Source organism: Perognathus longimembris, chromosome 6, assembly GCF_023159225.1.
Source record: "Perognathus longimembris pacificus isolate PPM17 chromosome 6, ASM2315922v1, whole genome shotgun sequence".
Lineage (NCBI taxonomy): Eukaryota > Metazoa > Chordata > Mammalia > Rodentia > Heteromyidae > Perognathus > Perognathus longimembris.
The window spans coordinates 17,843,802-17,867,291 of NC_063166.1; the positions used below are offsets into that span (position 1 = coordinate 17,843,802).

The window sequence follows — 23,490 nt, forward strand, 5'->3', positions numbered from 1 at the left end:
AACATGGTGTCACAATAGATCGTATGCTTTTCTGTGATTACTCTTTTTTTGATAATAGCTCTCTGGCTTCATCTTTGGAGCCTTTGGCAAAGGATAGCACTCTACATGTGACTTGCAACAGTCACTTTTGTTTTCCTAGCTCCTTCTTATTCTGGTGACAAATTGTTCTCCAGCCTTTGGTGCTTTTATGAGGATAACAGTGAAAAAGAATAGAGGATGCAGAGGCATTCTAACAAAATTGTGCTTTCACAAGCTCATTGAAACAACCAGGTTTCTCCATCTCTGGGAAGTCTCCAGGCTGGGTAAAACCTTACCCAGTATTACATAACCAAGTATTACAATTATTAAAGTATTACATAACCAAGGTCTATGAAATCATATTGGAAATAAAGCCAATTTCAATGAAAGGGCTAATCATTCAAACAGGTACACTGAGGAAAGTGTGTGAGAGAAAGCAATGGAAGGAAGCATCAGATTTCACACATCACTCTGCTCAGAAGTGGGTGATTCTCTGCTCTTTAGCCCAGTGCTGTACTTCTGCTTGGCCGAAGATGAGGAAGAAGATCAGGCCTGAGACATTAACAGCAATTGTAACTAGGAAGACATTTCTCCAACCCCTCTCTGAATCCTGGAGGAAGAAAACTTCCAGTTAGTAGAATCACCCAGTTCTTGTCCCACCTGCTTCACAAAGGCTTTGTATGATTCCATGCCCTGCTGTTCCCAACTCCAGTTCAACCCAGGTGATGAGCCTTCTAGAACATGCAGATTTGTTTCTATCTTAAGGCCAGTGCATGGCAGTTCACTCTGTTGGAATCCACCTCATGTGGGGCACTATTGGCTCACTTTCTTCTACTCCTTACTTAAATGTTAGCTTTTCTGGGAATCCCTTATGTCAACCCAAGTGAATTAAAATTATACTCCCTTAATATGCCCTATTCCCTTTGTGCTCACAGCCATTCAATATATTGTGAATTTTACAATACTTTTCTGCCAGTTTCTTTCTTATAGTATTAGTATCACATGGAGAGGAATTTTCATTTATTTGCCTTAACAGTGTGTGACACTTGTTAATATTTAATACATATTGAATAAATACTTATTGAATTCAATAAGTATGAATTCGATACTTTTTGAATGAATGGGTCTATGAATCATTTGGCAGGAAATATAAGGTTAGAGTATTTCCATTTAAAGTGAGTATTTCCTTATTGTGTTAGTCAGTGGCTAGAAGAATTGAAGCTTCAAAAACAAGAAGAGTACAGCATACTTATGGCTCACACCTGTAATCCTAGGTATTCAGGAGGCAGAAAAAAAGTTTATATAGAAAGTTTATGACATCTTTATCTCCAGTTGATTACTAAAATACCAGCTATGGAGCTGTGGATGAATGCCAGCCTTAAGCAAAAAAGCCAAGTGACAGTGCCCAGGCCCTGATTTCTAGCCTGAGTACACACACACACACACACACACACACACACACACACACACACTCACAGAATAGACTTGATTTTTATTTTTACAAAAGCTTTAGCTTGTTATTCTCATTCATATTCCTAAGTTCGTGGTGCAAAACCAAAGGAAAGTTAAAAAAAGACATTAAAGTGCCTGTCATCAGTGTCTCTCTTCATGGAAGGTTTATATCAATAATACTCAGGCAATCCTCAGCTTGTCAAATTTATCTTTATTTGATGGTCTTTAATTAAATAATTAATTCATGTCTGAGCCTAAGTCTCAACATGAAATTCAGATGAGCTACAAACTCAAATTTAAAATTCATCGTCCTCAATTCTCTCAAGATTTGGAAAAAAAGGCCTACAAAATTACATAAGGCTTATTTTGGCTATTTTAGGGGCATCTTCCAGGATGGAAGGCTGCACAGATATAAAAGACTATGCAAACTACAATTGTCTGATGTTTCTGTATGATCATTCATGAGAAATTATGTGTGGATCACTTGAGCCTCATTCAGTCATTCACTCGGCTTCTTCCAGTTCATCTGTCAACACCTGTTGGATTTCTATGTGGAGTGATCAGCTCATCATGTTTTCCCTGGCACTGCTGAGGTTTTTGTTGTTTTGATTTGCTTGGTATTGAACACAGAGCCTTGTACAGACAATTGTTTTTCTACAAAGCTATATTCCTAGCCCTCAATGTTTTTAACCTTGTAAATTTTTTTAAGAATGGGTCTCATTATGTAGCTGAGGATGGAATTGAATTCATGACCCTCCTGTCTTCACTTCCTGAGTTTAAGGATGGTATGCATGTACCATCATACTTGAGTTATGACTTTTCAATGTTGAAAATCTTACATGTTGAAAAATCTCTCAATCGCAAGCAAGCCAAGATAGCAGACCACTCTATACTATAGAGTAAAAGTCACGAGTATTTCTGGAAATTTCTTTTCCTTTCATAAATTCATATGAATTTTCTCCTTTTCTACTTCCTATGCATGTGGTAATTTGTCTGCATAAGCTGATCTGAAAATGAAGGCAAGCTGAGGGTTGAAGACTCATGCGTTTTGAGAAAGAAACAAAAATAATCTAGGACTGACTTCCACTGCTTCCTTATATAGGTGTTGAAGGTAATGACTAGCTAAGCAGTTCAGGCCGGCCCTCCTCTGCCAACTGAAAGCCACTACCCTTGGATTTTGCCAAAACTCAGGCAGAACCTCCTGTGGTTGGTGTCCAGGGAGGGTCTGGACTGTTATAAACAAACAAATGACAATCTGACAAATTTCCTAAAGAAACGAGGAAAGGTATGGGGAAGACAACAGAAAATAGCTAGTCTCTGACCATACAGCAGACAACTCGTTTACAGGCCCTCTGATCACTCTTCTGAGTGGCCTTAATATCCCTTTGTTAAATTCTGTGTTGGCTTTCTATGACTGCACTTTCTGCCCCTGGTTTTATTTCTATTCTGCCAGACTAGAAGAACCAATCACACACATGCATTCATTTTTCTTGTAAGTATTCATCAGAACATTTATCCTCACCTGATTAATGAAAAATCCAGCAGCAGTAGGCGAGATGGCTCCAGATATATAACTAAAGTTTTGCAATAGTCCCCTGAGAAAGCCAGCATACCTGATGAGGAGAGAGAAAACAGTCCCATGTAAACAAAGGGGTTGATCTCTGTTTCTTCTTAAGCTTTGTTTATCTCTGGGGCTGCTTGGAATTGTGGTCACTTTTATGAAAGCCTGAATGAACTGTACTACTGATTTGTATGATCCTGTGCTAGACCTTGAGCCTTCCAAGGGGGTGACCTGTAGGAACTTCTCAACATGGTTGATACACAAGCAGATTAGTGGTTTGTGCTTAGTTTATGTGGTTTCTTTATTCCTAAATTTGACCCTGATCTTTTTTCTACATGAAAACACCCTTCATTGGATGAGATGGTGTTTCCTTAAAAGCAAACAATTTTCCTCCTATCTTGGTATCCATTGTCTGAAGATGAAGTATGTCCTGTAGACTAGGTTGGGACTTACGAAGTTGTAAGTGAAAATCTCAATCATCTCTATTATTTGCCCATATTGTATCGTAATAATTTAAAGAGAGAGCTGTGTCTCCTCTCCTGAGCTGTCAGCACAGCCACAGAGGACTCTTGTTTTGAATCTGGAGACAGGAAGTTCACAATGATTGACCAGCTCAGGGTAATTTCCAGGAACTACTTGGACTGTTGTACAGACCACTGTTTACCCATGTTGCAGAGCAGTTTAGGGCCACTGGACTTGAACTGAACTATTGTGAGGAAAAGGTAAAGGAATCTTTACCGAGGAGCAATGTCCACGAAGCTAATTAAGGCTCCTGAATTACAGAGGCTGCTGAAGGAAGAACACAATACAAAGAGGGCCAGAGTGGTACTGAAGCTGGATTTGGTCCAAGGCAGAATCAAGAGGACCACAGCGGAAGAGAGAACCCCTGTGGCAGAAGAACAAAAGTGATAAGTAAGAGGCTCCTAGAGTTCCACAAATTCAGCATAAATTCAGCTTAAATATTTACCTATAGCAGTGAAGAGTTTCCTGACGGTAATAAGTCTGAGGATTTTTCTAGAGGAAAGAAAATCTGCCAATAGACCTCCAAGGATAACGCAGACATAGCTCGTTAAAGGTGGTAGGGCTGAGAAGATGCCACTCTGAGAATCAGAGATAAGGTGATTTATGATACTACCCGTGACATAAACTGATCCCCAAATGAAGCATCCATATTTATGGGTTTCCTTTAGACATGCATCATGTTTCATATAAATTCCATGTTACTGAAATGAATCCGGCAATTTTTGTGCTTGGGGGAAAATATGCACACAACTTTTGTTGTTGTTATTGCTGGATAGTAATTTTTAAGCCTGGCACAAAGGGTTATGTACACTCATAATCTGAGCTGTTTAGGAAATAAAAATTGGAAGGATCTTGCTCATGAAACAAGCAAATTTCCCATATCAAACAATATGCCATGTGTGCTTGCCCTGATATCTTATCCCAGGTTCATAGACATGGGAAGCCATAGGTGGAAAGTACAGCATGTGAAGGTGGCCTTGGGCAAAAACACAAGTTCCTACCTGAAAAATAACTAAAGAAAAACAATAAGATGAATGCTGTTTTTCATATAGAAATACATATTTAAAAGACTGTAGCCTAATAGAAAAATAGAGCATAAACATTACTTATGTATATATATATATATTTGAAATATTAGAGGCCTCTGAAAATGTTTCATATTACCTAACCCACTCATAATAAAACAAATAGTGATATGCTATCTTCATGGATCAAACTGGCAAAACTCCACAGTAGGGTTCCTGGTACTCATAAATATTATTGGTTTCCTATGGAGTGCAATTTAACAATAAATGAACATCTATGGGCATTTCCCCATTGACTCACCAATTTCAAATGTAACTATTTACTCCCCAGAAACTGTTGTGAAACCATATGACAAAGTAACAAATTTTCTTCTGCAGCTTTGCGAAAAAGGTTGAATAATGAAACAAATATTGGTGAGGTGTTGATGGTTCCCTCGTGTAATTCTAGATACTCAGGGGGCTGAGATCTGAGGATTGTGGTTTGAAGCCAGTCTGGGCAGAAAAGTCCCCATGAGTCTCTTGTCTCCAATTAACCACTCAGAAACTGGAAGTGGCACTTTGACTCAAGTGGAAGACAGCTAGTTGTGAGGACAAAGAGATTCAATGGCAGGGCCTGGCTGTGAGTTCAAGCACCACAACCGAAAAAAGAAAAGAAAACAAAATTTGGTCCAGAAAGGTTTTCACGGACACAAAGGGATCCTCAAGACTTATTTAGTTGTAAAATAAATGAATGAATGAATAAATAAATAAATAATATATGTTGCATACACAGCTTCCAATATTTTCTATAGAAAGTTGGTAAGATAAAAAGACACATTCATGTATGCTTACACTATAATTAAGAAACAATAGAAGGCTATATAAGAAGTTTAAAAAGTACTCTCAACCTGTCATGGTGGCTCATTCCTGTAATTAATTTTGCCTGTTAAGGGGACTGAAATCTGAGCATCACCACTTGAAACCATCCAGGGCAGAAAAGTTCATGAGACTCTTATCTTCAGTAAGACACCAAAAATCCATAAGTAGAGCTAAGGCTCAAATAGTTAAGTGTCCAATTTCAGCAGAAAACACAAAGCATAATGTTAAGGCCCCAGCATTCAAGCACCAGTACTCACATAAAAACAAAGCAAAACAAAATTTTAAAAAAACAACAATAACAACAACAGAAAGTACACAAGAAAATAGAGATTAGGGAGGAAGAATTGTACTTTTATAAAGTCAAATTTTATGTAATTCTAAAAGTGTTTTATCCTGTTTGGTGTAAGTGAACTGAACACTTCAGGGGGGGACAGGGGGAGGGGGGAGGGGGGTATGAGGGACAAGGTAACAAACAGTACAAGAAATGTAACCAATGCCTAACATGTGAAACTGTAACCTCTCTGTACAGCAGTTTTATAATAAAAACTTAAAAAAAATAAAAGTGTTTTATCATTCTTATGATCATTCAACCTCTAACTTAAAATTCTATTCAAAGAAAATTCCAAAGAGATCGTCCTTGTTGTATATATACTTTCTGTAATGAAAAGAAGTTAGTGCTCTCTGCTTCAAGTGGCTCATTTTGTGGATGAGTAAAACCAAGGCTATCAAGGTTTTATGTGACTTACACAAAGATTAGGATTCTCGGTTTTCCAGCCTCAGAAGTTCTGCTTTCTATTCTCACTTGTCTTTCTATGTATTATCCTCCACTCTCCTCCTCAGCTCATTTCCTTACCCAGACTCACAGTGAAGCTTAGTCTGTCAATCACTCAGCAGGCATCCTTTTGCCTGCACTTCCTATCCCTTGGTTCCTTTTTCTTGGTCTGCTTCCAACCCTCTGCCTCTTTGGGCTTTCTGCTCTCCTGTCCTCCAGCCTACTTGCAGGCCTATTCCCCACACTATAACCACTGCTAAGAAAATCAACTCTCCATTGGTCCTTCAGTACATTTTACCCTAAGTGCCCTCAACAGGAGATGATTGCTCTCTAAGGATTTAGGTTTAGCTTATAATAGCAATGTAGTGGCCTTTCACTAACACACATCTGAAATAGTGCATCATTTCCTGAATGTCTGCAAGTTCGGGGGCTTGAATGCAGCGCCTAGGCCTTGTTCCTGTGCTTTTTTAGCAAGGCTAATGTTCTACGAGTTGAGCTATAGCTTCACTTGTGGCTCTTGGGTCATTAACTGAAGATAAGAGTTTTGCACAGACTTTCCTACCTGGGTTGGATTTGAACTTTCACTGTCAGATTTCAGCCTTCTGAGCTAACTATAATTACAAGCCTGAGCCACTGGTGCCCAGATGTTCTGTGACTTTTTAAAAAATTGACTTGTTTGTTATCCAAGTAATGTACAGAGGAGTTACAGTTTCATATGTAAGGCAGTGAATACATTTCTTATCAAACTTGTTACCTCCTCCCTCATTTTTCTCCCAACTTCCCACCACCCCAATTCCCACTCCCCCCTTCCTCTGTGACCCATCTAACAGACATTGAAGACTCCTAGCAGTCAACTACTCATCTGATCATTTTGTAATACTCCAGATAGCTGTACACCTGTGTGTATTTATCTTCCTAAATTTATACTTAAGGAGGATGCTTTTAAACACTGATATATGAATTTTTATATAAGTTCTACTCAGAACTTCATATGTTATTACTATTCTTATTCCCAGCATGGTTGTTTATGCATCTCTATCATAGTTTTCTCCCAAGGCAGAATTTACTTTCTTAGTTCTTTATTCTTTACATTATCAAAAGAGTGTTATTTGCAAATACTGATTGAGTATAAAATTTTACCATAAAAATAGGACATTCTGTGAATATCTTACCTAGAGCTATGCAGCTGGGCTTGAATAAGTGTAAACCAGATTGAGATCCAGAACCCAATTAACCAGCTTGCATTCTTTCTTTGTTACCTCTTCCTTTTGTTTTCTTTCTTTCTTTGTTTCTTCGTCTTCTCTTCCTGCCTTCCTCATTCCTTTCTTCCTTCTTTTTCTTGTATTTGTTTCATACCTGTTGCTAGATCTCAGGGCCTGAAGTTTATTCCTTAGCTAGATCAACCTGGTGCTCTTCTGTTTGAGCCACAACTCCACTTCTGCCTTTTTGTTGGAGATAAGAGTCTCACAGACTTTCTTGCCCAGGCTGGCCTCAAAACACTGTCATCAGTTCTCAAACTCACAAGGTACTAGGATTACAGGCATGAGACACCAGCACCCTTCTCAACTTGCATTTCCTATTTTAACTCAAACTGGTGCTCTACAATTTGAGTCACAACAGTACTTCTAGCTTTTTGCTGGAGATGAGTCTCACAGATTTTCTTGCCCAGGAAGGCCTCAAACCACTATCCTCAGATCTCTGCCTCCCAAGGAGCTAGGATCACAGGTGTGACACCAACACCCTACTCAGCTTGCAGTTCTTATATGAGTTCTGTGGCCTATTTCCCTGATTTTTTGACCATGGGAGACCCAGATTATATAATGAAGCATTTAAACAGAGAGGCAGAATAAGCTTTCTTTATACTTACATCTCTGACATTGGCCTGAAATACATAGGTGAAATATGTAGGTGTGTATGCCATCATAGTAGAAAACTGCCAGAATAGACAGAAATAGGAGACTACAATGGCCCAAAGTGGTAGGGATTTGACCATATCTTTGATGGGAAGAGACCAGTCTGGCAAGCTATCCTAGAAGAAAACACATGTTAATATGCCCTCCATCAGAAAACACCATATCAGCTCTGCTATACTTCTTACCTCCAGGATGCCTAGGCAAGCATGAGAAGTTGCAGAGGAATTCCTCAATGTACCTGTTGAGCCACTGCATGCAAGATGTAGCTTTTCTCACTAGAGCTGATAAAGGGATGATTCCTGGGCTCATTATAAACGAGAGAAAACCAAAGAAGGCAACAAGCACAGCCAATGCCACCTAAGAAAAGAAGGTCTGGTTAGCAGTAGATTCATATGGCTGACATAGTCTGCCTCTGTCTGCATGTACACCCCTCACATGGTGCTATCCTAGGTATACAGTTCCCCATCATTTGACTTGGTTCGTGGCCAAGTTACTTGCTTTTCTCAATGGCGTGGGGGCAGTTCCCTGCCTAGCCATGAAGGGCCACTGTCTTTCTTCACATGTCTTCTGGGAAATCTTCATAGAACCACTATGGTCCAGCTGTTTCATTGCTCCAGGCAGATGAGAAACAGAGAGCAGAGCCACCCAGCTGTCCCACAGAACTGTGGAATTGATAGTGTCTATTTTTTAACACTGAGATTTGGGAGATTTTAAGTAGTATCATGTTGAAACTACAGCACACTGATACAAATTATTCCTGTGGTTCCCTCTGGTACTTGAAACTATCCTCACTGTTCAAGTGTAGATTCATCTTCCTCTTACTAGCCAAATGAAGTTCTTCTTTAAACATTTCCATGCTTTCCTCTTACCTTTTCATAGCACATGAGTTAATAGTACAAAATTTCATTTATTTATTTAGACATTTCCTTCTTCATGAATCATGGTGTGGCTATACTCCATACTTGCCGCTGTTTGGACCAGGACTGAGGCTGAACTCAGGGTATCACACTGTCACCTGTTGTTGTTTTTTTACTCAAGGACAGTAAACCACCTGATGTTACACCTTGAGTTCCTGATGCAGTACATTTTATAGACAATAGATTACGATGACAAGTTTTAGACATGGATTTAGTTCTTAGCAATGAAACCTTAACATTATGACTGAGTTGTGGAATTCAACAATACCACTGTGGAATGATAATGTGGCTTATCTTAAAAATTCCCCATTTGGCAATCTTAAGGAAATCTTGAGTTCTTTTTATTGACTAGCTTGTCATGTACACATTTTTTGCCACAATCATCCAACACAGATACTTCACTTAATGAATTTTGAGAATACGCAATGAAAAATTACAAGTTTTCTAACAAGGAATTGAACAAAATGGGGGAATGTGAGCTGTCAGCTGATGGCTCATGACTGTCATCCTAGCTACTCAGAGGCTGAGATCTGAAGATCAAAGATCAAAGCTAGCCTGAGTAAGAAAGGACAAATAGTTTTATCTCCAAGAGTCAGAAGTATAGCACAAATGATAGGCCCTATCCTTGAGCAAAAATGCTCAGGAACAATTACTAGGCCCTGAAGGTTCAAGTAGCAGTCCTGACACCAAACTAAAAGAAAATAAAAGAAAAAAAAACAAAGATAGGTATAAAAATATCTTTGGTGGGGCTGGGAATATGGCCTAGTTGCCAGAGTGCTTGCCTTCTACACATGAAGCTCTTGGTTTGATTCCCCAGCACCACGTATATGGAAAACGGCCAGAAGAGGCGCTGTGGCTCAGGTGGCAGAGTGCTAGCCTTGAGTGGGAAGAAGCCAGGGATGGTGCTCAAGCCCTGAGTCCAAGGCCCAGTACTGGCCAAAAAAAAAAAAAAACTTTGGTGAACATTGGTGTTGGAGGATGTTAATACTGATTAAACAGTGAAACCATATGCTTAATATGCTACTGAATTTCTCAAAATGAACAGCATAAAATCATGATTTTATTGTTTTGAATAACTTTAATATGTTATAGTAATCAATCTTCACATTACTTTCTGATGAGTATATTTACCTGTAGTTACAGAAGCCCTTTATCAAAGAGGATTTTCCTCTAATGCACACATTTAAGGCCTTAAGGATGCAGGTAATTTTCAGATGAAACTTCAGAGAATGTTTTAATAATCAAACAAATACAAAAGCAGTAGCTAGGCAGATTCCAACCTGAACTCAGTACAAGTAAAAAGTGTGAAGTAGTATAATATTGCTTTCGGAAAACTTTAATGTCTCTTTGGAAACTTTCTGGAGTATCTGTGAATTTTGTAGTCCCTGAAGACACTCATGATCCGCCTCATCCTGCAGAACTGGCTAACTCTCCTGTCCAAACAGCACTTTGTTCAAGATTTAGTCAAATTTATATAATTTGTTGTTGTAGGTTTTTATAATAATAAGAGAAATTTTTAAGAGATTTCTACTTTTATTTGTTTAAACAGTGTATTTAATAATCTGACAAAATTATGGTCTTTCAAAGATAATATTTTCAAATTTTTATGAAGCCATAAGGAATATTATAAAGTCACAAGAATATTATAGCTAAATTCATGGCTAATAAGACTTAAATGCTCTTTTGTAAGCTAGCAAGAATCATGGCATCTATATTTATTTGGATTTGCTTAACCATAGACAAGTTGCTACAGAAATTATGACTAGCATTCTTTGTCATAAAAATCAAATTCTGACATTTGGAAAACTCACCAAAGATATAGAAGACATAAGGCCATCCTATGGCCTGGCAGAGGAAACCACCAGCAATGAGAACGACAAAGGTCCCCAATGAAACTCCTGAACAAAAAAATACAAAGAGGTTCTGGGAGAGAGGGTCAGCCTTCGTGTACTATTTGCTCTCTACAAAGATAGATTGCATGGTGCTTGAAAGTCTGAGCTCCAAGTACAACTACCCAGGTGCATATTCTGTTCCTTTACCCAGTACATTCTTAATCATAGATAATTATTAGTCTATGTATTTCTTGAATTCCTTCTATTGTGTCTTCATTCTTTAGCTGATTTATTAGGATTCTGTGGGACTAAAAAGAAATGAATATGTACAAAACACATGAATGTTTGATTTATGGCCAATATTCAGTTCTGATCAAGAATGATAGAATAGGGTAGTGCTTACATCAAGGACTGTAAAGCCAGAGTAAATACAATATAATATCTTAATTCTCTTGATAGACCACTGGTGAGTACATGTGGACAGTTAATGTAAAAGGCAATTGGGATATAAATTACCTGATATAGCAATGGTGGTGAGTTGACTTCTTTCCATTGGTGGAGCCCATTTGACCCAAATTGAAAACTGACCTGTTGATACCATAACCTAGGGGAAAGTTTTCCATCTTAGATACACGAGATCATTCTGGAAGCCATATTCCATTTTAGCTAGGGAAACATGTTAGTACCTGGGCTATGCCTTGGATGACCCGAAGAACAATAAATGGAGCCACTCCAGCATCAGCGCCCAGTGGAAGGAAGAGCGTCAGAACTGAGGAAATGAGCAAGCCAGCACCAACAACATACTTGGCTCCAAATACTCCAGCCACATAGCCAGTAGGGATTGGAGCCAATAATGAGCCATAACTGAGAGAGCTCAGGATGATCCCCTGGATTTCTGGACTCCAGTCATATGTAGGGGCCTAGATGACAAGAACAACCTTTGGTTAGACAGTAGACTTTATTGTAAAGATTTGAGAAGAAAAACAATAATCAGCAGTTCTCTTTCTTTTAAACCATTCTCCAATTCCTCCAATCTATTGATTTCATTATAGAAATAAATTGATATCAATATATGCTCAAGACACTCCGGACATCCCAATTCAAATAACTGATCAATTAACATATGAGAGTTTGTGGAGGAAAAAAACTCATAAGAAAGGAAACAGTATAAACAAGCTAGGGGCTGGGGATATGACCTAGTGGCATGAGTGCTTGCCTCATATACATGAAGCCCTGGGTTCAATTCCCAAGCACCACATATACAGAAAAGGCCAGAAGTGGGGCTGTGGCTCAAGTGGCAGAGTGCTAGCCTTGAGCAAAAAGAAGCCAGGGACGGTGCTAAGGCCCTGAGTCCAAGGCCTAGGACTGGCAAAAAACAAAACAAAACAAGCTAAACAAACATATCTGTAAGAAGAGCGAATAGACAGCATCTGTGAAACTTGTTTTATGACGATGTTCACCATTATGTGGGAAGAATTTATTTCTACTAAATGGTAATCTCTATTTCTTTATTTATTTATCTATGGTTAAACTCACAGACACTAAGCAAAAATGAAATCTCCTTAGACACACTTGTGTATATCATGTATACTCAGTAAGTATTTGCCAGATAAGAACATTGAATTTTTTCATAACATAATCCTTTACATCAAGCCACTTGAATCAGACTCTGGTCTCCAACTTACCACTGCCGTAAATTCCTTTAGTGTTTCATTCCAGTAGTCCTGGTAGTAGTCTGTGGGGGGTCTTTCTATGGAGGCGTTGGACTGGCTGCTGGTGGCTGTATGGTTTACCATAGCAGTGATAGCAATGCTCAAGCTCATTTGTTGTGTAGAAATTGAAAAATTACAGAGTTGCAAGATGAAGGCCAGCCCATGTCGGGTTGAGCAAAGACCTAAGAAGAGAATGTGACATCATACAATACATTTAAAGAACAAAAGCAAGCTAAACAAACAAACAAACAAACAAACAAAAAACCTTCTTTCCTTATCCTGGAGTTCATTTCAATTAGCATCATTTCATATGTTCATTTACACATAGCTATTCAACTATTATGATCCTGTAGTATGACTATCCTAGATTTATACTAACATATTTATTCAGTTTGGGGAAGGAAAGGGGGATAATAAAATGTTGAGACAAAGGACAAAGGGTGAACCAATGCAACAGCGATCCTCACAAGGTACTTTAATTTACTTTAATTATGTAATTGTTACCCCTCTGTATATAACCTATGAAATAAAATTAAATCTAAAATAAAGGACCAGTAGACATTTAACAGATGCTATTAAAAAAGCACATCAAGTTTACTTTTCCATAATCAACTTATATCAATAATGGCCAGAAAATAAAGAAGTTTTCTTCCCAGCCCTCCTAAGTGGAGAAGAGGGAGACAATTGACCTCTGACTCTATAGCAGAACTATAGGGAGAAGAGACGTTATGCAGCTGGTCCTATTGGCCATTGAGAGTTAATGGAAGGGGAAGCTCCCTTAGTAGCATTGCTCAAGAAGGGATTTGAAGCATGTGTGTAGTTGATTAGATTAAGCAAAAGGGGAGAGATTTCCATGTCCTCAGCATGAGCTAGGTAAGAGTAGAAATGCTAGGAAAAGATTCAATCAAAAGTGTTATTCTTTAGAAAGGCAAAATCAAAGTACAGCAAAGTAAAACCAAAGAATGGAGCTCTATTGCAATGTGGATAGGGACATTTCTTCACATTTTATATGGAGCTCCTAGAATTATGTGATGACACTCTTGGCTACACAGTAATGCCCAGCAAAGACATCATTGGTACATAAAGACCCTAGAATCCTTGGGAGGGCCAACAGAGTCTGATACAAAGGACCCAGCCTTTCCAGTGAGTATAGGCCAGAGAGTAACAGGAAAATCACAGCTGGACACCAACTGATGGCGCAGTTAGCAGGATTAATCCCTAAAACTAGTGAGAAGTACTTAGGCACACTAGTTATAATGGAGCTGAGATGAAGGAGGAAAGAAAATGACATGGTGCAAAAAAAAAGCCTGTCCCTAGTGTGAGTAAAAAGATTTAGTGGGACAACCCTGGTCTTGCTATCAGACAAAGCACAATTGGTTTCTGTATTTCCTATTAAAGTTTGATGAGTTATTGTTTTAATCTCCAAATGTGCCTTTAAGATTTCTTATGAGGCGAGACTTCCGGGAAGATGGCAGAGGAGCAGCAGAGCCCTAGCTAAGCTCCCTCTGACATCCCAGTTTTACCACTCCAGAGAAACTTTACTCCTACAAAGACAGCCCAAGTAAGTTATAACAGTACAGGTATTCTGGCCAGGAAGGAAAGTTTGACTTTGCTAAACTGAAAACACAGATTTGGGCTCCTGGTGGGGTCCCACCGCCACTCCAGTGCCGGCACCAGCACAGTGCCTGACATTCTGCGCACCTAAAGCACACAACGGCAACCAGGGTGAAATCCTCCAGACGGCGGCAGACAGATGCGGATCACAGGCTGAGCACAGACAGGCTGAAATCACAGAGAGAGCGAATTTCTAAATTTAAACCAAAAGCAGAGAGCACTCACTGGCGGCAAGGAACAACTAGATGGTAGAAAAAACAGTTCCCGAGACAGATAAATGGTTCCATCACAGAGGAAGCCCAATTCCCAGCCGGAAACTGAGCTGAATTCCATAGCCAGCTCCGCCCAGGAGGCCCTCCACCCAGGAGGGAGGAACCTCCCCCACGCAAGTGACTCTAAGCCAGGTAAACCAGGCCAGAGACGCCCGGCCCTGCTGAGTCCACAGCCTATTCAAAGCCAGCCATTAAAGGCAGCAGTCCCACAGCAGACGAGAGGAGCCACAGTTCCCAAGACTGTTCATATCCCTCCTCTACGGAGGACACCCAAGTCCTACCTGCAAGCTGTGCGAACCACAGAGCCCCAGAATTTCACTAACAGGAGATGAGGCTCAAAGCAGATCCACCCCCAGCAAAGTGAAAGCAAGTCAAACTAGCCAAGCAGCAGGAAAATAGACTGCAGACCATTACAAGGAAACCAGAGACTGGAGAAAGCCCACCCAAACAAGGAAGACTCTATTTTTAAAAAACATTTTTTAAACTTTTTTTATTTTTTATTTTTCATTTCTGAGAATTTTTTTATTTTGTTTTATTTTCCATTTTTATTTGTTTTATTGGGGCTTTTTTGTTTTTGTCTTTCTGGGGTTTTTTGATAATTTTTTTGTGTTTTGTGCATTTGTCTTCCAGTATTTTTTCTTTGTTTATCTCTTCACATACTATTTCTTTAAAATTACTCTCCTATGACTAAAACCTTCATTCTTTTCAGCTGACTCTCCATTTCTCTATCATTTTAACCTTGTTCTTTCTACCGATTCTACTCTTCACATTTCCATGTCACTGAAACTAAACCAAAGTCATCATCCCCTCATTCATTTTACTCTATTCTCTTCACTAACTCTAATTTAACACTCCTCATTTTCTTCCAGGACCTCCAGACTCCATTGATCCCTGATTATTGGATAGAGGGTATCCCTGTTCAATCCAAGTAAATCAAAGGGGTACATAGAGAAATCCAGCCAGTCCAAAAAGAACTTAATATAGGAACAAAAATTGCTCATAAGGTTGTAACAGTAAATAAGTAACGACTAAATACAGGGCTCAGGATTGGTTATTATATTGAAATTGTATTCTTTAGGAATACCAAATCTAATTTTATATACAGGAATATAAGGTATCTGTATGTAATTTTAAACTTCTAAGATTTACACAACTGTGCTTGGTAAAGTCTGCTTTGGGTCTTAAATGGTGCTCACAGGTGCTTGTAGATTGGCATTCCCAACCCAAATGGGCAGAAGAAGCACAAGAAAGATGGCAAACAATGGAGTCTTATCTCCCACTCAAAACAAGCACAAAGCAGAGCAGTCAATCAAAGAAATAGAAGAGAACCCTCAAAATTCTCTACAAAGAATAGTGATAAAAAATGTAATGAAAAGTTTGAATCAATCTGTTCATAAAGTAATAGACAATTTCATGGCCTCGATAAATAGAAAGATAAATGAACTTCAAGAGTCAAATGAAAAGATGGCTACACAGCTAAAAGATTTGAGAGACAGCACTCAAAACCAAATTAATGAAGCAAAGAAGTCCATATAGAACCTAAGATAAAATTATAGCAAAGACATGGAAATCATCAGGAAAGACCAGTCAGAAGGAAAATATTTGAAATCAAGTAGCTAGCCTACAGTCTAGATTAGATGAAGCAGAGGATCGAATCTCAGGAGCTGAAAATTCCCTAGAATCTATGGAGAAAGATTAAAAAAAAAACAAAACAATCCAATTGACAAAACTGAAGTCTGACTTAAGGCTAATAGGTATTGAGGAAAACCTAGCAAAAGAAGTTAATGGAATAGGCAACCTATATTATCTTAGAACTTTCCAAATATCCAGAAGGGTAGGCCTATACAGACACAAGAAGCATTTAGGACCTGAAGCTGACCAAACCAGAATAGAACATCCCACTGACACATTGTGATCAAAACAGGATCAATAGAGTCCAAGGAAAGAACCCTTAAAGCTGTTAAGGAGAAGAAAATAATCATATATAAATGAAAACCAATCAGAATTACCCCAGATGTCTCAGCAGAGAGCATGAAAGCAAGGAGAGCTTGGAACGAGGTATACCAAACCCTAAATAAAAATAACTACCAACCAAGAATACTGAGCTAAACTCTCATTCATAGCCGAAGGTCAAATAAAAGTCTTCCACAGTAAGGAAAAACTGAAACAATATATCTCCACCAAACCAGCTTTACAGAAAATCCTCAAAGGGAAAATAATAAAGATCACAATACAGAGAGAGAAATGAACCCTAAATAGAAAAACAGAATATTAGATCAAGAATTAGGAAGACACAGCTTTAAACAACATAGCTATAATGAAAGGAACAAACAATCATCTCTCAATCCTAACTCTCAACATTAATGGACTTAATTCTCCAATCAAACGACATAGGCTCATAATTTGGAACCAAAAATCCAGATCCCTCTTTCTGCTGCCTCCAAGAGACACATCTAGCCAGCAAAAGCAAACACCTTCTAAAAGTGAAAGGCTGGAATAAAATCTACCAAGCAAACAGCCCCCATAAGCAGCCTGGAGTTGCAATCCTAGTATCAGATAAAATTGACTTCAAATTTAAAATGATAAGAAGAGACAAAGAAGATTACTATATACTAATAAAGGGATCTCTCCTACAGGAGGATATAATCATCCTATATATCTACACACCAAATACAGGAGCACCCAACTTCATCAAACAAACACTACTGACTCTAAAAACACTCATAGACCCAAACACATTGATAGTTGGAGACTTTAACACTCCACTGTCTCCTCTGGACAGATCAACACGCCAAAAACTGAACAAAGAAACCACAGAACTAAACAACTGCATAGACCAACTAAACTTAACAGACATCTACAGAAAATTCCATTCAGCAATACCAGAATACACATTCTTTTCAGCAGCACATGGAACATTCTCCAAAATAGATCACATATTAAGGCACAAAGAAAATCTTTACAAATTCAGAAGTACAAAAATCATTCCCTGCATTCTCTCATACACAATTGAATAAAATTAGAGCTCAACTCAAATAGCCACCACAGAAAATCCTACAATTTATGGAGACTAAACAACACACTGCTGAACCGTCAGTGGCTCATTGAAGAAATTAGAACAGAAATTCAAATGTTTATGGAATTCAACCAAGATGAGTACACAAAGTACCAGCTCCTTTGGAACACAGCAAACAGAGTACTCAGAGGAAAATTTATATCTCTGAGTGCCTACACGAAGAAACTGGAGAAACAGCAACTCAATAACTTAAGGAACCACCTTAATCTCCTTGAAACAGAATGACAAGCCAAACCCCAAGTCAATAGATGGAAGCAAATAATTAAAATCAAATCAGAATTCAATGAATTAGAGACAAAAAAAATCAAAAGAATCAACAAAACAAAGAGTTGGTTCTTTGAAAAAATTAACAAACCTGACCAAAAAAACAAAGGCAGCACACCCAAATAAACAAGATCAGACATGAAACAGGTAACATCACCACAGAAACAACCAAACTTCAAAACACAATAAGGGACTATTTTGTAAACCTTTATGCCAAAAAAAATCAAGAACATGGAACAAATGGACTATATCCTAGAAAAAATTGATATACCAAAACTCAACCATGAACATTTAAACCTTCTAAACAGCCCCATATGCAGTATTGAAATAGAAACAGCAATAAGTGATCTCCAATCCAAGAAAAGCCCAGGTCCAGACGGATTCACAGCAGAATTCTACAAGGCCTTCAAAACAGAACTCACACCAATATTTCTCAAACTCTTCAATGAAATTGAAAGAGAAAGTTCACTACCAAACACATTCTATGAAGCCAGTATAACCCTCATCCTAAAACCGGGAAGGGACTCATCACGGAAAGAGAACAGTAGACCGATATCCCTGATGAACATAGATGAAAAAATTCTCAACAAAATTCTGGACAATTGACTTCAACAGGTCATAAAAAAAATCATACACCATGATGAAACTGGATTCATCCCAGGGATTCAAAGTTGGTTCAATATATGCAAGTCAATTAACGTAATCCACCACATCAACCGGAGCAAGGTAAAGAACCACATGGTTATATCTCTGGATGCGGAAAAGGCGTTTGATAAACTCCAGCATCCATTTATGATAAAGGCCCTGGAAACATTGGAATTCCAGGGAGCACTCCTGAATATAATACAGGCAGTTTATGACAAACCTACAGCAAGCATAATTCTAAACGGTGACAAGCTAAAGCCATTCCCTTTAAAATCAAGAGCAAGACAGGGATGTCCACTCTCTCCCCTCCTCTTCAAAATAGTACTAGAATTCCTAGCCAGAGCAATTAGGCAAGAAGAAAACTTAAAGGGGATCCAAATAGGAAAAGATGAAGTTAAACTTTCTCTGTTTGCAGATGACATAATCCTATACCTAAAGAACCCCATAGACTCTACTCCCAAGCTACTAGAGCTGATCCAAAACTTTTACAAAGTTGCAGGATATAAAATAAACCCTCAAAAATCAACGGCCTTTTTATATGCTAATAACCCAAAGACCAAGGCTGAAATCAGGAAAGCAACTCCTTTGCAATAGCCTCAATAAACATAAAATACTTAGGAATAACCTTAACCAAACAAGTGAAAGACCTCTATGATGAGAATTTTAAAAACATGAAAAACGAAATTAAGTCAGAACTAAGGAAATGGAAAAACCTCCCATGCTCCTGGATTGGGAAGATTAATATAATCAAATGGCAATATTGCCAAAGGCTATCTACAAATTCAATGCAATACCCATTAATAACCCAACACCATTTTTTATTGAAATAGAAGAAGCAATCCAGAAATTCATACGGAACAATAAAAGACCCAGAATAGCAACAACACTCCTAAGCAGAAAGAACAGTGCTGGAGGAATTACAATACTCAACTGCAAGCTGTATTATAAAGCTATAGTAATAAAAACAGCTTGGTATTGGCACCGGAACAGGCCTGAAGACCAATGGAACAGAATTGAAGACCCAGAAATGAACCCACAGAACTGTGCCTACTTATTCTTTGATAAAGGAGCTAAAAAAATAGGATGGAAGAAAGGCAGCCTCTTTAACAAATGATGTTGGCAAAACTGGTTCAACATGTGCAACAAAGATGATGCTAAGTGAAATGAACTCCATGTCATGGAAACAATTGTTATATCACAGTTGTAACTACTTTCAACGTGCCATGTGTAACTGTAACTTCTATTATTGATGATCTTCTTGTATCACCCTCCTGTGGTTGTACCTACACTATCTCTGTATCTTATCTGAGTATATTGAAACCGTGTATATTGGTATTAGAACTAGGAAATTGAACGGGAATATCCAAATCGAGAGACACAGGGTAAAAAAAGACAAACAACTACAAAAGCAATACTTGCAAAACTGTTTGGTGTAAATGAACTGAAGAACTCATGGGGGGGGAGGGAAAGGGGGGAGAGGGGAATGAGGGATTAGGTAACAAACAGTACAAGAAATGTATCCAATGCCTAATGTATGAAACAGTAACCTCCCTGTAATTCAGTTTGATAATAAATACTTAAAATTTAACAAAAAGATCACACTAAAGCCACCAGCACAATGTTCATCAAAGCACAATTTGTCATAGCCAAAATATGGAAACAACCCAGATGCCCCTTGGTAGACGAATGGATCAGGAAAATGTGGTACATATACACAATGGAATTTTATGCCTTTGTCAGAAAGAATGACATTGCCCCATTCGTAAGGAAATGGAAGGACTTGGAAAAAATTATACTAAGTGTAGTGAGCTAGACCCAAAGAAACATGGACTCTATGATCTCCCTCATAGGGAATAATTAGCTCAGGTTTAGGCTAGTCACAGCAGAAGTTCACAAGAGCCTAATAGCTATGCACCTATGAATGCATAAGATAATGCTAAGTGAAATGAACTCCATGATATGGAAACGAGTAATGTATATCACTGTTGTAATTACTTTCAACATGCCATGTGAAACCGTAGCTTCTATTGTTGATGATCCTCTTATATCCCCTTCCTGTGGTTGTACCTGCACTATCACTGTATCTTATCTGAGTACACTGGAAACTGTGTATACTGGTATTAGAACTAGGAAATTGAAAGGGAATACCAAAATTGAGAGACACAGGATAAAAAGACAAACGACTACAAAAGCAATACTTGCAAAAATGTTTGGTGTAAACCAACTGAACAACTCATGGGGGGAGATGGAGGGGGGAGGGGAATGAGGGAGGAGGTAACAAACAGTACAAGAAATGTATCCAATGCCTAACATATGAAACTAACCTCTCTGTACATCACTTTGAGAATAAATAGTTTTTTAAAAAGATTTCTTATGAGAATACATGATTAGGAGCCAAAGTGTTTTGTAGCTATGTAGAATTCTTGAGAATGACAGTAGTATAAAGAATGTTAATATCTAAAAAGTAGGCAAGTGGAAGTGACATAGAAGCCAGATATTTCCACAACCAGATTCTAGACAGGATTTTACCTTTCTTTGAGGGTTGCTTTTTAGTCATGCTTAAGTTATCATCCATGGACATGTTTAGCTCTGTATTCTTGACATCTGTTCCAGTAGACATTTCTGTTGTCTCCTCACCAGGGACTGCAATTTATTCACTTAAAGAAAAGATTGAGAAAATAAATACAGAGAGAGGAGGAAATTTCTATATTTTATGTAACGTGGTCTCTAGTCTTGGATCTGTCAGTAAATAATTTTAAGGCCTTTGAAAGCTCAGTTACACTTAGTCTTGAATGAAAAAGCTATTCAAAAGCACAAGGCCTTTAATTCAGATCTCTGTTTTCACACACACACACTCAGACACACACACACACACACACACACACAAAGAGGAGGACATCTCTGTCCCCCGAAAGAGAGAGAGAGAGAGAGAGAGAGAATTGAAATTTGAAATCAAATCCAGTATTTATTTGCAAAATAGAGTGGTCAGGGATTTACTAACTACTGTGAAAATGAAAACCGTATGCTTACATTCTAATTCACACCATAGAACAGTTAGTTTAATAGAGAAGATTATACAGTTCACACGAATTAAGGAAACACTTTGAAGGTTACATGTAGGGAATCTAAGCCTAAGAGTTCACTGACCACTGGCTTATTCCTTGATTCAGTAAACTTTGTCAAATAACTGGAATGTTGCACTTCTGGAATTCTTTTTTCTATTTGGTGGAAGGACTTTGCTCTGACTGACCCTTCCCTCCCTATAATTATTAGAACTGAAGTCCTTGGCAGCTTTCCAGGAAACCAGCAGGAACAGATTGGCTGGGGTACATGAGCGCAGTGGAATTTGACAGTAGGATGTGAGGGTAGAACAGAGCTGGTGTCAAATGAGGCTGCAGCTGCACTTCCCAGTATGAGACCTGCAGGGCCTCCTGACAGTCAGCTGGAGAGGGGCATGACATGAAGAAAAGTCAGAATGGAGGGGGAATGAGGGAGGAGGTAACACACAGTACAAGAAATGTATCCAATGCCTAACCTAACGTATGAAACTGTAACCTCTCTGTACATCACTTTGACAATAAATAAGAAAAAAAAAACCCAAATTATAAAAAAAATTTTGTCACCAATGATCATGTGTACAATAGAAATAAGCTTAATATGAGAATCTTACACTGAAATGTCTAGTTCCAATAAACCCTTAAGTGTACAGAGGAAAATCACTTGTCCCCTGTAATTGCTTCAGGTAATTCTGTGTGTTAATCTATTTCCTTTATTCATTTCTTCCTTCCTTCCTTCTTTCCTTCCCTCCTTCCTCCCTCCCTCCCTCCCTTTCTTCCTTTCTTCCTTCTTTCCTACTTCCTTTGTTCCTTCCTTCTCTTGTCTCCCATTCTTCCTTCCTTCCAATATTCCTTTTAAAAAAAAAAATCACTCTGCCATCTTAATAATTTTCTCACAAGAAAGATGTTCTTTCCCCCACAATCTCTAGCCTAAATTATCAATTTAGACTATTCTCAAATGGACAAACACCCATGCCCACCTCTCAGAAACAGAACATCAAAAGCAAACTAACCTGAAGGAGGAAGAATGCAGAATCTTCAATTCTTGCACACAAATTTCTCTCAGCTTTTTGAAACTTAATTATATCCCTTGGTTATAAATAATTACCCAGACCCTTTAGTTTTTTATGTAAGCAACCATGAGGATTTGGGGCTCAACAGTTTAATTTTTAACTGTACTTTCACTGCTGATTGAGGAGTTAAAGTTCATCAAATCTTTCTCAGGCTGTGTAGTCAACTGACCTGATTTAGGTTTTTCCTTGATCTTCCAATCAGAATCAGTGCCCCTTATAAGAATCTGAACACACTGCACACCTCTTTTAAGCAGTCCACTTCTGGGGTCTCCCAGAGTTATTTTCCTCTGCATGATGGTGGAGTTCTAGTTCTCATTTGGAATCCCTTTGGACCCATACGTCTGTTTAGTGCAAATGAATTGTGTGATTTTGTTTCTTTGCTTTTACAGGGCTCAGAGTTTCAACCTAGGACTTAGGCTTTGCTTAGCTTGCTTGCCTGGCTAGTATTCTTCCACTTAAGCCTCACCTCCAAACATTTTTGGTGGTTATTTTGGAGACAGTGTCTTGTGGACTTTTCTGTTCAGACTGCCTTTAAACACTGAGATTAGGAAATTCTGCCATGATTACAGATGTGAGCCACTCCTACCCTGCTGCTGAAATCAGTTTCATATAGAAGCCAGACAATATATTTCGGTTGCCTTGGGTAATTTCTATATTTCCTTCTGGTTTAATTTGATAACCACTTGCAAGTCATTGAGTTTTCTGTGAAAATTTAAATCTATGATTCTGCTTCCTCTTGTACAAAAGGTATCAGATGGCTCAGCATGCCTCCATTCTGTTTCCTCACCTCCAAATTTTCTTGTGAATCCATTTAGGACAGGACATCCAAGGCCACCAACTCTGCTGGCAGATACAGTGGCCATTTGCATAGACTTCTTTGTAGATTTTTAGTCACTTGTGCCAGTTTT

The 23,490-nt window shown here is 38.5% G+C and overlaps 1 protein-coding gene across 3 annotated transcripts; it reads right to left on the minus strand.

Moving 5' to 3' along the window:
* Nucleotides 1-470: 470 nt before the first annotated feature.
* Nucleotides 471-22,569, minus strand: LOC125352948 (probable small intestine urate exporter). 3 transcript variants are annotated; one of them, XM_048348340.1, is made up of 12 exons: nucleotides 22,523-22,569; nucleotides 20,983-21,110; nucleotides 12,556-12,764; nucleotides 11,557-11,790; nucleotides 11,387-11,474; nucleotides 10,850-10,936; nucleotides 8,360-8,478; nucleotides 8,076-8,237; nucleotides 3,999-4,131; nucleotides 3,770-3,917; nucleotides 2,993-3,083; nucleotides 471-628 (listed from the first exon to the last, which is right to left on the minus strand). In XM_048348340.1, exons 2-12 carry the CDS (start codon nucleotides 21,071-21,073, stop codon nucleotides 494-496), a joined length of 1,497 nt encoding a protein of 498 aa, XP_048204297.1. In that variant the 5' UTR covers nucleotides 21,074-21,110; nucleotides 22,523-22,569; the 3' UTR covers nucleotides 471-493. The 3 variants fall into 3 exon arrangements, with proteins under 3 accessions (XP_048204297.1, XP_048204298.1, XP_048204299.1); XM_048348341.1 differs by having other exon boundaries at nucleotides 20,983-21,089; nucleotides 22,523-22,536; XM_048348342.1 differs by lacking the exons at nucleotides 2,993-3,083; nucleotides 22,523-22,569 and having other exon boundaries at nucleotides 20,983-21,278.
* Nucleotides 22,570-23,490: the final 921 nt, after the last annotated feature.